This window comes from Orcinus orca, chromosome 7, assembly GCF_937001465.1.
Source record: "Orcinus orca chromosome 7, mOrcOrc1.1, whole genome shotgun sequence".
NCBI lineage: Eukaryota > Metazoa > Chordata > Mammalia > Artiodactyla > Delphinidae > Orcinus > Orcinus orca.
In genome coordinates, this window is record NC_064565.1 from 63604955 (window position 1) to 63617916 (window position 12962).

General features: G+C 35.6%; 1 protein-coding gene across 3 annotated transcripts in view; it reads right to left on the minus strand.

Annotated features, from left to right (window-relative positions):
• LNPK (lunapark, ER junction formation factor) overlaps positions 1 to 12962 on the minus strand; it is an 83384-nt gene that overhangs the window by 6996 nt on the left and 63426 nt on the right. For 2 of the 3 annotated variants that reach the window (XM_004267341.3, XM_033423618.2), the window contains exons 10-12: positions 4894 to 4999; positions 3539 to 3609; positions 2457 to 2627 (exon numbers count right to left, since the gene is read on the minus strand). In XM_004267341.3, the coding sequence (XP_004267389.1) occupies positions 2457 to 2627; positions 3539 to 3609; positions 4894 to 4999 (348 nt within the window). Of the gene's footprint in view, positions 1 to 373; positions 457 to 2456; positions 2628 to 3538; positions 3610 to 4893; positions 5000 to 12962 lie in introns of all 3 variants that reach the window. The other variant, XM_033423620.2, reaches the window with a different exon arrangement.

Here is a 12962-nt window from a genome sequence, read left to right on the forward strand (position 1 = left end):
GAGTAGCTGATTGAGATGATATACTCCTTACTTCATAGTTCAATTTAATCATAAAGGTATGCTACCAACGTTCAAATGAATGCAGCTTCATCCGTTCATCAGAAATACTTCCTGTCGTTTACTAATAGAATCCAGCTTGGAATTGATAACTGTATATCAACAGTGTTGAGACAGGAGTCTTCGAAAAAATTTTCAGTTTTCTGGAAAGCCAAAGAAGTAAAAAGGTGCTCATAATAGCCATTTTGATGAATCCAAACAGAAGAATGAAGAAGTTACTACTCTACAGACTATCTTAACCAAATGGAATCTCTTCAGTTTCTAGCACTGTGGAACTATCAGACCCTGCCTCAATGTCTTCACCTATTAACGTTACCTTATTAGGGTTGACTCTGAGCCAATTAGACTTCATTCCGGAGATTTCTGACAGAAAATTAGACATCTGGGGTATTGCTCCTCCTAGATTAGATGAGAAGGAAAGGTATAGCTGGGTGTTGTTTTGCTAACTGTGCATCTTGACCTTAGCAGAAGATATAAAGTATGGGACTCATTATCAAGATATCTATTTTGTTGGCTGTTTTTTCTTTTCTTTTGTCCCAACTATTGGGTTTCAAATATTCACTTTAGCTTTCATAAGCAAGGTTACTCATGGAAAGTACTCCAATTTTTCCTCTAGGCATCTTCAGTACGGAATTCTTTAATTTTCAGTTCCAAGAGGCTTGCAATGGCAAAGCAGATGATTTGCATGTGACAGCATGCAGCTCAGAGCATGACTTAAGCAAAAGAAAAAATCTGATATTGTGTTTGGAGTCGATGTTGCAGACTTGGAGAAGACGAATGCACTGATTCAGTGTTGGAAGTACACAGGCCTCTTGTCATGGCTATCTGTATTCAAATTCATTTTGATATTTGTTAGTAAGCCAAAAGCCAAGCCCAAGTCAACACACATATTTTAGGTCCATTCTTCGAAGTTAAAAAAAAAAAAAAAAAGATACTCAAAGTTTCATACTAAATTTTAGATATGTGAAAATTCACTGCCTCATATATTATTCTCAGTTCAAGCACTTTTTCTACTACTCAGTGATTTTATAAAGAAATCAAATATATATAACTGATAATTTCAAGAAGTTAAAAAGATGCATATTGACTACTACTTAAACTATGTGAACTAAACTTCCCATATGCATTTTTTTTTCTGTACCAGGTAAAGCACCAAAATATCAGGGCCTTTGTCATAATTTTAGCAATCTTCATAATTCAGAGCTGCTTAACAAGCAGCTCCTCACTCAATATTAATAACAAGAAATAGCTGGCCATTAATAGTCAGATTTTCCATCTCATCTTTTCCATTTTTTCATGAAATTTCCTCAAGAATTCCTAAAACAGAATTAAAAGATAAGTTCTAAAACTCAATGAATCTTGATAACTTCAGTTTCTCTAAAATAAGGTTGTTTTGGGCTTCCCTGGTGGCGCAGTGTTGAGAGTCCACCTGCCGATGCAGGGAACACGGGTTCGTGCCCCAGTCTGGGAAGATCCCACATGCCGCGGAGCGGCTGCGCCCGTGAGCCATGGCCGCTGAGCCTGCGCGTCCGGAGCCTGTTGCTCCGCAACGGGAGAGGCCACAACAGAGAGAGGCCCGCGTACCGCAAAAAAAAAAAAAAAAAAAAAAAACGGTAAAATAAGGTTGTTTCACAACAAAGGCATTCATCATCAGTGTTAAATCTTGTGGACCTCAATAAATTGTTTGTTTCAAAGGAACACCAGTCCTATCAACATAGTCTTCCAAAGAATGTAAGGCTGACTTTCCAACCCCAAAGTTTCTGGCTTTCGAGTAACTTCTATTCATTGAAATAGTAGGCACAAACCTATTTTTATCAATGTTAATTACAAAGCTTGTAAGAAATTTACCCTTATGAGTAGTAGTTTCATAATTCTCATAATCTGCTTCATTTAAGTAAATTGAAAACTAATTCCATGAAAACATTACTAGTTAAATGTCCCAACAGTTATTAAAAGAGGTAACTCCATAAATAATATTTACCTAGCTATTTCTAGATGCTGCTTAACACAATATAACCTGTATTTTAAAACTGAAACACATCAGGGGCTTCCCTGGTGGCGCAGTGGTTGAGAGTCCGCCTGCCGATGCAGGGAACACGGGTTCATGCCCCGGTCCGGGAAGATCCCACATGCGGCGGAGCGGCTGGGCCCGTGAGCCATGGCCGCTGAACCTGCACGTCTGGAGCCTGTGTTCCGCAACGGGAGAGGCCACAACAGTGAGAGGCCCGCATACCGCAAAAAAAAGCAAAAAAAACAAAAAAAACTGAAACACATCATACCAGTTGCACAGGAGGCCACAGTATCAGAACAACAGCTGATATACGCATGCTGCGAAATCTGATCCATTCTTGTCTAAAACATTATTAAGAGACAAAACTTTTTAATTAACATATTCATACCTTCACTGATCTGGTTCTCTGATGAAATCACACTTCCTGAGGGCAAGGAACCAACTGTGCTTGAGCCTTCCAAAGTCTGCCCCTTCTCAAAACTAAACTCCGGAAGTCTTGGAGCCTGGGGTCTGGTTTTTCTTGCAGGATTCAAGAAAAAACAGTAGGCACAACGAAAAGCTGCAGAGAATTTAAAAAAACAAAACAAAAATCATAAAACCAAAGAAATTTTAAGGACTAATCAAGTAACTCTCAAGATTACTTTTACAAGCAGTCAAAGAAACCTTCAAAAGTTACTTAGCCCTTGTGAAATTACTCGTGGTTTTAATAATATTATGGCAGGTGTTCTAACCAAAGTTTATTTTAAAGCATACTTTCTAATTATTAGAATTATAATATCAATTTAAAGCAGAAAAGATAATAAATTACATAGCAGGTTAACTAATAGCAAAACAATATTAATAATGATCTAAATGTGTTACAGAAGTTACATTTCTAGTCACCGGAATCATTAGGTATCTTAAAATCCAGAATTTTGCTCACCTGACCCAAAAAATGTAGTATGTCATACTTGAGAAGCATAATTAATTTAGTTCAATATTTTTAAGTACTAGTAGCTGCACATAAAAATATTCTGAGGAGCTTTAAAAAAAATGCTGATTCCTGGACCCCACCCCAGATCAATTAAAGCAGATTATTTGTAGGTGGGACCTGGGCATCACAATTTTTAAAAGCTCTTCATGTGATTCTGATGCACAGTGAAGTTTAAGAACAACTGGCCTAGGGACTTCCCTGACGGTCCAGTAGTTAAGACTCCGTGCTTCCAATGCAGGGGAAGTGGGTTCGATCCCTGGTCGGGGAACTAAGATCTCACATGCCGTACCGCATGGCAAAAAAAAAAAAAAAAAAAAGAACAACTGTATACTGTACGAAGAAAAAAACCTGAGTTGTCTTTCCTACTTTGCTCTGTGTTCTACAATATGCCTGAACAACATATAAAGAGTAGTACCTAAAATAAAATGGCATTACATGGGAATTGGCATAGAATGAAATATTTAAACATTTAAATCTAACTGCCAAATAATTCTTACCAATGTATTCAAATTCTTCTTTCAAAGCCATGCCATTGTGAGAAAAACACTGCTGACATATAAGGGCATACCTACACCAAAAGGAAAAATGAATAGAAAAGTTACAAATGCAGATAAAACCCATGGGAGAGGTTACTTTAGCCATCACAGCTGAAGTACACAGTGCATAGCATTTAATATAGCTAAACATGTCATAGTAGATTAGATATTACTTATAAAACAATAAATAATACTCTTTAAACATGCTAACAGTCAAAATTGCAACTATTTTAAAATATAATTTATACATCAAATTAAAAATAAACTAAGAAACTCTCAAATGAAAATATTCTTACTAAGTAAGCAGAAACATATTTGATAACAGAACACTTAAATTTTAATGGTTTCTAACATATATTCCTGGGGATGACAGACCCCAAATCTGTGGTCAGATTAAGACTGGAAAAGATGAAACCTCTTAGAGATTCACAGTGAGTATTATTAAAACCTCTGAGATGTCTTGTAGTAAAGAAATTAATTTAATCTTGTTTAGTCCAGTCCAAAGGTTAATTTCTATACATCATGATTCCTCTATCTATCCCAGTTACACTTAAACATCTTCTGCATTTTCTACTTATGTAATCTCTCTGTTCTCTGCATATGTACTTAACAAATACTTGGCCCTATCAAACAACATTCTATCTGTTTTGAATAACATATAATTTTTTACATTAACATTAAATTCTAGTCCCTTTATTAAAACGATAATATTAACCAATAACCTTGTCAAATATCTACTCAAAGAATATCCTAAGAATTACTTACAAGTCTATACTATGACAATTGCTCTGCTCACATCATACCTATAATCCTACAGTTATTATAAGGATTAATTAAGATAATACCTGGAAAAGCATTTTGGAACTGTAAGTGCCAAATACATGAAATTATCCTCACTGTTATTAAAATTATCACCATCAAGTCCAGTACTCACAATTGTAAAACTCCATTTCTTACAACCTACCAACTTTTCACTATGCTCTTTTCACATGCTCTTCAAGTTCAAAAGAGTCAATGAAATGATTCAATTTCTCTAAAAATTACCTTATAGTATGGTTATAACATAGCAGAGTTACAATATTTTTTCTGTTATATATAATACATTTTTAAATGTTTTATCTAGATACTTTAAGCTACTACTGAAAAATAATTGAATATGTACTCTTTCGCAGGACTATAAAATACTCCATTACGTTCTAAAATCAGGAAACAAGAACCACAAAGTTGTAGAACATCTAGTGCATGTGCACACACACATACCCTAACCAATAAGCTTTTCTTCATTTTCATTTTTCTACCACCCTAGTAAACATTACCTGTTCTGTGGACCATCACCAACTAAATATTCAACAATTCTATCCAGAGCACCTCGTTCTCGGGGCAGAATAGGTCTTGCTAAAGGTGGACCAGGAGGATGAAGACCTAGTAAATAAATAAATATATATATAACTTATATGTATAAAATACATTTAAACTTTAATTCAGTTGCCAAAAACTACCTATGCTTGTCAGAACTTTTAAATGATTTTAACAAAACAAAAATAATATTGTTATTAACCTCTGTGTTCAAATTTTCATTGAAAATACTGCACTACAAAAAATATATTTATACATGTGCTATATTAGAACCAGGAACATAATCTATTAAGGAATAAAGCTATGTTGAGTTCTGTACAAATTAATTTTTAAAATGCTCAGACTCTTAAAAGTTTATGTAATAATAAACTAGGGGACTTCCACTTTGTACCACAATAGAATAACCAGGGTCAGATTTAATCTTCCCACCTAAAACAACTAAAATACTGTGTAAAATATATGATGCAATGGTCTTAAAGACACTGGATATCAGGCAATGTAAGATAAAGATCCCTGAAAGACAAAAAGCAAATAAGATGAGCCCACTGCCAACTCCCAACAGCCAACTGCCCCCAACCTGTTGCCTGGAGAGAGTTTCCAGGTAGCAACTCAGGCAGGGTAAATCCAGGTGAAGTTCATCAGTCTCCTTGAGTTGAGGAGATAAAGCTGGAACTCTGGGGAGGCCAAGACAGGTTGAGTTCACTGGAAAGAGTACCAGAGAGGAGAGAATGCACAGAGCAAGAACACAAAAGATCTGCCCAGGATGCCTATGAGGAAGACTACCTGAGGACAGAGAAATAACTGCCCCAAAATACTAAAGCTACCAGTGCTCACATGGGATCAAAAATATCACATGTTCCCACCAGCCAGGGTGGAAAACTTCATAACTCACAGGTCATCGGGTAAGTATTCAGAGGAGCTCTGTATAGGAATATGAAAACATCCTGTACCCAATAAGGTTAGATCTACAATGTCTGACATCAGATAAAAAATTATTAGACATGCAAATTAGCAGGAAAATACAACCCATATGAGAAAAATCAATCAAAAGTGACCCAGAAATGACAAAGATGACACCATTAATAGACAAATATACTAAAACACTTATTATGACTATATTCCATATGCTTGAGAATCCAGAGGAAAGACTTAATATGTTAAGTAGAGACATGAAAAAAATTTAAAAGATCCAAATTGAATCTCTACAGGTGAAATCTATAATATCTTGATTTAAAAATCCACAGATGAAATGAATAGCAGTTTGGACATTACAAGAAAAAATTAGTAAACTTCAAGACAGAGCAACAGAAACCATACAAAATGAAACACAAAGTCTAAAAAGATTTTTAAATGAACAAATCATCACTGAGCCGTGGAACAACTTCAAGCACCTAGTATATATATAACTGAAGTTCAGAAGAGGAGAGAGAGGGAAAGAAAAATATATTAGAAGAAATAATGCACAAAGCTCTTCCAAATTGGACGAAAACTGTAAACAAACACACAGACCCAAGAATATCAACAAGCCCTAAGCACAAGAAATATAAATAATATTGTGCCAAGGCACAGCATACTCAAACTGCTTAAAACCAGTGATAGAGGGAAAATCTTAAAAACAGTCAGCTGTGGCGCAGTGGTTGAGAGTCCACCTGCCGATGCAGGGGACATGGGTTCGTGCCCTGGTCCAGGAAGATCCCACATGCCGCGGAGCGGCTGGGCCCGTGAGCCATGGCCGCTGGGCCTGTATGTCTGGAGCCTGTGCTCCGCAACGGGAGAGGCCACAACAGTGAGAAGCCCACGTACCGAAAAAAAAAAAAGCAGTCAGAAAAAGATACATTATATACAGAGAAACAGAGATAAGAATGACAGATTTTTCATCAGAATATAAGCAAGCCAGAAGACAGTGAAACAGTATCTTTAAAGTTCTGAAAGAACTCTGTATTAATGAAAACATCTTTTAAAAATGAAGGCTTTTTTTGGACATACAAAACTGAAAGAATTCATCACTAGCAGAACTGTACTACAAGAAATGTTAAAAGAAATCCTTCAGGCAGAAGAAAAATGACATCAGACAGAAAGCTGGATCTACACAAAAGAAAGAGGAGTACCTGAAATGGTTACCATGTGGGTAAATACATAAAATTTATTATTTAAATCACTTTAAAAAATAATCAGTGGCTTAAAGAAAAAGTAATACATGATTTCCCTTCCTGTCCAAAATTTCCCATGAAAGCTTTTGTAAGCCAAAATGGCATAAAGTGAAGAAGCAATTACCTTAGGATACATCTTGCTAATGGATGCACAAAATAAATTGAGATAAAACACAGATGTTCACAGACAAAGTTCAAAGCTATGGCGGCTTGATGCTGAGATGCTGAGTGTAGTTCCCAGGGAAGTAGCTTGGCGGTGCCACTCTTGCTGCTCAGGATGTGCGCTGCCTCTATAACAGCTCACTGCAAAACAAACGCTAAACGCTATTTTTGCTTTCCACCTTTTTTTGTAAAAGCGAAAACCCTCTTCCGATTTCTTTCAGTTAGTGAAAACAGGTACTAATGTAGGTCTTTCATAAAAGCAAAGTGGTGTAAAGTGAACTTTCAAAATGTGGGGGATATCTGTAATTTCTTCTGGGGTTTATAATACATATATAAGCAAAATGTATGACAACAATAGCACAAAGGCCAGAAGGAGAGAAACATAAGTACACTGTAGCTTGATTCGTAAACTATGCGAGAGGTGGTATCATATTACTTGAGATGAACTATGACAAATAAAAGATACATACTGCAAACTCTAAAATACCTGCTAAAATAACAAAAACAAAAAAGCACTATAGCTGATAAGGCAACAAAAAGAATTAAATGGAATCATAAAAGACACTCAACCCACAAGAAGGCAGAAAACAGGAGAAAGGTAGCAGAACAGATGGGACAAATAGGAAAAAAAATAGCACAATAAAAGATTTAAACTCAAACCTAAACATACTAATCATTACATTAAATTTATGTGGCCTGAACATCCTCACTATAAGGCAAATATTGTCAGAATGGATAAAAAAGCAAGACCCAATAGATGCCGCTTACAAAAACCCCATTTTAAATATAAGGACACAAACAGGTTAAAAGTAAATGACAGGAAAAATATATAAATACACTAACACTAATCAAAAGAAACCTGGAGCACTTGTATTAATAGCAATCAGAGTAGATTCGGGAGCAAAGAATATAATCAGGGATAAAAAGGGTAATTTCATAATGACAAGGAGTCAATTCATCAAGAAGACATAATAATCCTAAACATATATGTGCATCGTAACAGAGTTTCAAAAACTAACAGAACTACAAAAAGAAACAAAGACACAATTATAGTCAGAGATTTCAACAGCATCCTCTCAATAATTGACAGAACAAACAGACAGAAAATCATTGATGACATAGAATACTATCTACTACCAACTTGACCTAATTGACATTTATAGCCATTCTACCCAACAGGAACAGAATATATATTCCTTTCAAGTGAACATAAAACATACAACAAGACAAATGATAGTATGAGGTATAAAACAAGTCTCAATACATTTAAGAAGATTCAATAATACAAAGTATGTTTTCTGATAACAATAGAATTAAATTAGAAATCAGCAACAAAAAGACATCATGAAAATATCCAAAGTTTTGGAGACTAAATAATAGACATATGAAAAATCCAGGCTTTAAAGAAAAATCAAAAAAGAAATTAGAAAGCATTTTTAACTGAATGAAAACAAACAAAAAAACATGTCAAATTTATGACATGCACCTAAAGCAATACTTAGAGGAAAATTTATAACACTAAACACTATACCACTAAACACCTACAAAACAGGATAGGCCTAAAATCCATGAATTCAGCTTCCACCTTAAGAACCACAAAGGAAACAGCAAATGAAACCTGAAGTAAACAGAATAAAGGAAATAATAAAGATCAGAGAGGGAATTAATAAAAGAGGAAATACAAAAATAATAGAGAAAAGCTAGCTCTTTCAGAAGACCAATTGCATTGATAAACCTCTAGCCAGACTAATCAGGGAAAAAAAAAAGGAAGATACAAAATACTAACGTTAAGAATGAGACAGACTTCCCTGGTGGCGCAGTGGTTAAGAATCCATCTGACAATGCAGGGGCCACAGGTTCGAGTCCTGAACCAGGAAGATCCCACATGCCAAGAAGCAACTAAGCTCGTGAGCCCCAACTACTGAGCCTGCGGTCTAGAGCGCGCGAGCCAAAACTACTGAGCCCATGCGCCACAACTACCGAAGCCCAGGCACCTAAACGCCCATGCTACACAACAAGAAAGTCACTGCAGTGAGGAGCCTGCACAATGCAAAGAAGAGCAGCCCCCACTTGCTGCAACTAGAGAAAGCTCGTGCATAGCAACGAAGACCCAATGCAGCCAAAAATAAATAAATGAATAAATAAATAAATTTATAAAAAACAAAATGAGACAAATGACATAAATTGAGATAGTAAAGATATTAAAAGAATAAGAAGGGTATATTATGAATAACTTTATGCCAATAAATTCTATAAGTTAGATGAAATAAATTCCTCGAAAGACTACCAAACTACCACAACTCACTCAACAACAATTAGATAACTATTTAATTTGTTAAAATTTTGTTAAGAATTTTTGCATCCATGTTCATGAGGGATATTAGTCTGTAGTTTTCCCTTTAAAAAACTGAATTTTTAGTTGCAAAAAAAAACCTTCCACAAAGAAAACACCAAGCCCAGGTACTTTAACCTGTAAAATTTTAATTTATTATTAAGAAATAATACCAGACCACAGGACAGACAGGAGAAGCAAGAAGAACCACAATCCTGCAGCCTGTGGAACAAAAACCAAATTCACAGAAAGACAAAATGAAAAGGCAGAGGACTATGTACCACATGAAGGAACAAAATAAAACCCCAGAAAAACAATTAAATAAAGTGGAGATAGGCAACCATCCAGAAAAAGAATTCAGAATAATGATAGCGAAGATGATCCAGGACCTCGGAAAAAGAATGGAGGCAAAGACTCAGAAGATGAAAGAAATGTTTAACAAAGACCTAGAATAATTAAAGAACAAACAAACAGAGATGAACAATACAATAACTGAAATGAAAAATACAATGGAAGGAATCAATAGCAGAATAACTGAGGCAGAAGAACAGATAAGTGACCTGGAAGAGAGAATGGTGGAATTCACTGCCACAGAACAGAATAAAGGGAAAAAAATGAAAAGAAATGAAGACAGCCTAAGGGACCCCTGGGACAACATTAAACACACCAATACTCGCATTATAGGGGTCCCAGAAAAAGAAGAGAGAGAGAAAGGATGCGAGAAAATATCTGAAGAGATTACAGTTGGAAACGTCACTAAAATGGGAAAAGAAATAGCCACCCATGTCCAGGAAGTGCAGAGAGTCCCATACAGGAAAAACTCAAGGAGAAACATGCCAATACACATAGTAATCAAATTGACAAAAACTAAAGACAAAGAAAAATTATTAAAAGCAACAAGGCAAAAATGACAAATAACATACAAGGGAACTCCCATAAGGTTAACAGCTGATTTCTCAGCAGAAACCCTACAAGCCAGAAGGCAGTGGCATGATGTATTTAAAGTGATTAAAGGGAAGAACCTACAACAAAGATTATTCTATCAGGCAAGGATCTCATTCAGATTCAACTGAGAAATCAAAAACTTTACAGACAAGCAAAAGCTAAGAGAATTCAGCACCACCAAACCAGAGCTAAAACAAATGCCAGAGGAACTTGCCTAAGTGGGAAACACAAGAGAAGAAAAGGACCTACAAAAACAAACCCAAAACAATTAAGAAAATGGTAATAGGAACATACATATCAATAATTACCTTAAATGTGAATGGATTAAATGCTCCAACCAAAAGACACAGGCTTGCTGAAGGGACACAAAAACAAGACCCGTATATATACTGTCTACAAGAGACCCACTTCAGACCTAGGGACACAAACAGACTGAAAGCGAGGGGATGGAAAAAGATATTCAATGCAAATGGAAATCAAAAGAAAGCTGTAGTAACGATACTCATATCAGATAAAATAGACTTTAAATAAAGAATGTTACAAGAGACAAGGAAGGACACTACGAAAGGGATCAATCCAAGAACAAGATATAACAATTATAAATGTATATGCACCCAACATAGGAGCACCTCAATATATAAGGCAAATGCTAACAGCTCTAAAAGAGGAAATCGACAATAACACAATAATAGTGGGGGACTTTAACACCTTATTTACACCAAAGGAAAGATCATCCAGACAGAAAATTAATAAGGAAACACAAGCTTTAAATGACATAATAGACCAGATAGATTTAATTGATATTTATAGGACATTCCATCCAAAAACAGCAGATTACACTTTCTTCTCAAAGGCACATGGAACATACTCCAGGATAGATCACATCTTGGGTCACAAATCAAGCCTTGGTAAATTTAAGAAAATTGGAATTATATCAAGCATCTTTTCTGACCACAACGCTATGAGATTAGAAATCAATTAAAGGGGAAAAAATATAAAAAACACAGACACATGGAGGCTACACAATACGTTACTAAGTAACCAAGAGATCACTGAAGAAATCAAAGAGAAAATCAAAAAATACCTAGAGACAAATGACAATGAAAACACGATGATCCAAAACCTATGGCATGCAGCAAAAGCAGTTCTAAGAGGGAAGGTTATAGCAATACAATGCTCCCTCAAGAAACAAGAAAAATCTCAAATAAACAATCTAACCTTACAACTAAAGTAACTAGAGTAAGAAGAACAAACAAAACCCACAGTTACTACAAGGAAAGAAATCATAAAGATCAGAGCAGAAATAAATGATATAGAAACAAAGAAAACGACAGCAAAGATCAATAAAACTAAAAGCTCGTTCTTTGAGAAGATAAACAGAACTGATAAACCATTAGCCAGACTCATCAAGCAAAAGAGGGAGAGGACTCAAATCAATAAAATTAGAAATGAAAAAGGAGAAGTTACAACAGACACTGCAGAAATACAAAGCATCCTAAGAGACTACTATAAGCAACTCTGTGCCAATAAAATGGACAAGTTGGAAGAAACTGACAAATTCTTAAAAAGGTATAATCTTCCAAGACTGAACCAGGAAGAAATAGAAAATATGAACAGACCAATCACAAGCACTGAAATTGAAACTGTGATATAAAATCTTCCAACAAACAAAAGTCTAGGACCAGATGGCTTCACAGGTGAGTTCTATCAAACATTTAGAGAAGAGCTACCACCCATCCTTCTCAAACTCTTCCAAAAATTTGCAGAGGAAGGAACACTTCCAAACTCATTCTATGAGGCCACCATCACCCTGATACCAAAACCAGACAAAGATGTCACAAGGGAAGAAAACTACAGGCCAATATCAACGATGAGCATAGATGCAAAAATCCTCAAACAAAATACTCGCAAACAGAATCCAATAGCACATTAAAAGGATCATACACCATGATCAAGTGGGGTTTACCCAAGGAATGCAAGGATTCTTCAATATACGCAAATCAATCAATGTGATACACCATATTAACAAACTGAAGAATAAAAACCATATGATCATTGCAATAGATGCAGAAAAAGCTTTTGACAAAATTCAACACCCATTTAGGATAAAAACTCTCCAGAAAGTGGGCACAGAGGGAACTTACCTCAACATAATAAAGGCCGTATATGACAAACCCACAGCAAACATCATTCTCAATGGTGAAAAACTGAAAGCATTTCCTCTAAGATCAGGAACAAGACAAGGATGTCCACTCTTGCCACTATCATTCAACATAGTTTTGGAAGTCCTAGCTATGGAAGTTAGAGAAGAAAAAGAAATAAAAGGAATACAAACTGGAAAAGAAGAAGTAAAAGTGTCACTGTTTGAAGATGACATGATACTATACCTAGAGAATCCTAAAGATGCCACCAGAAAACTCCTAGAGCTAATCAATGAATT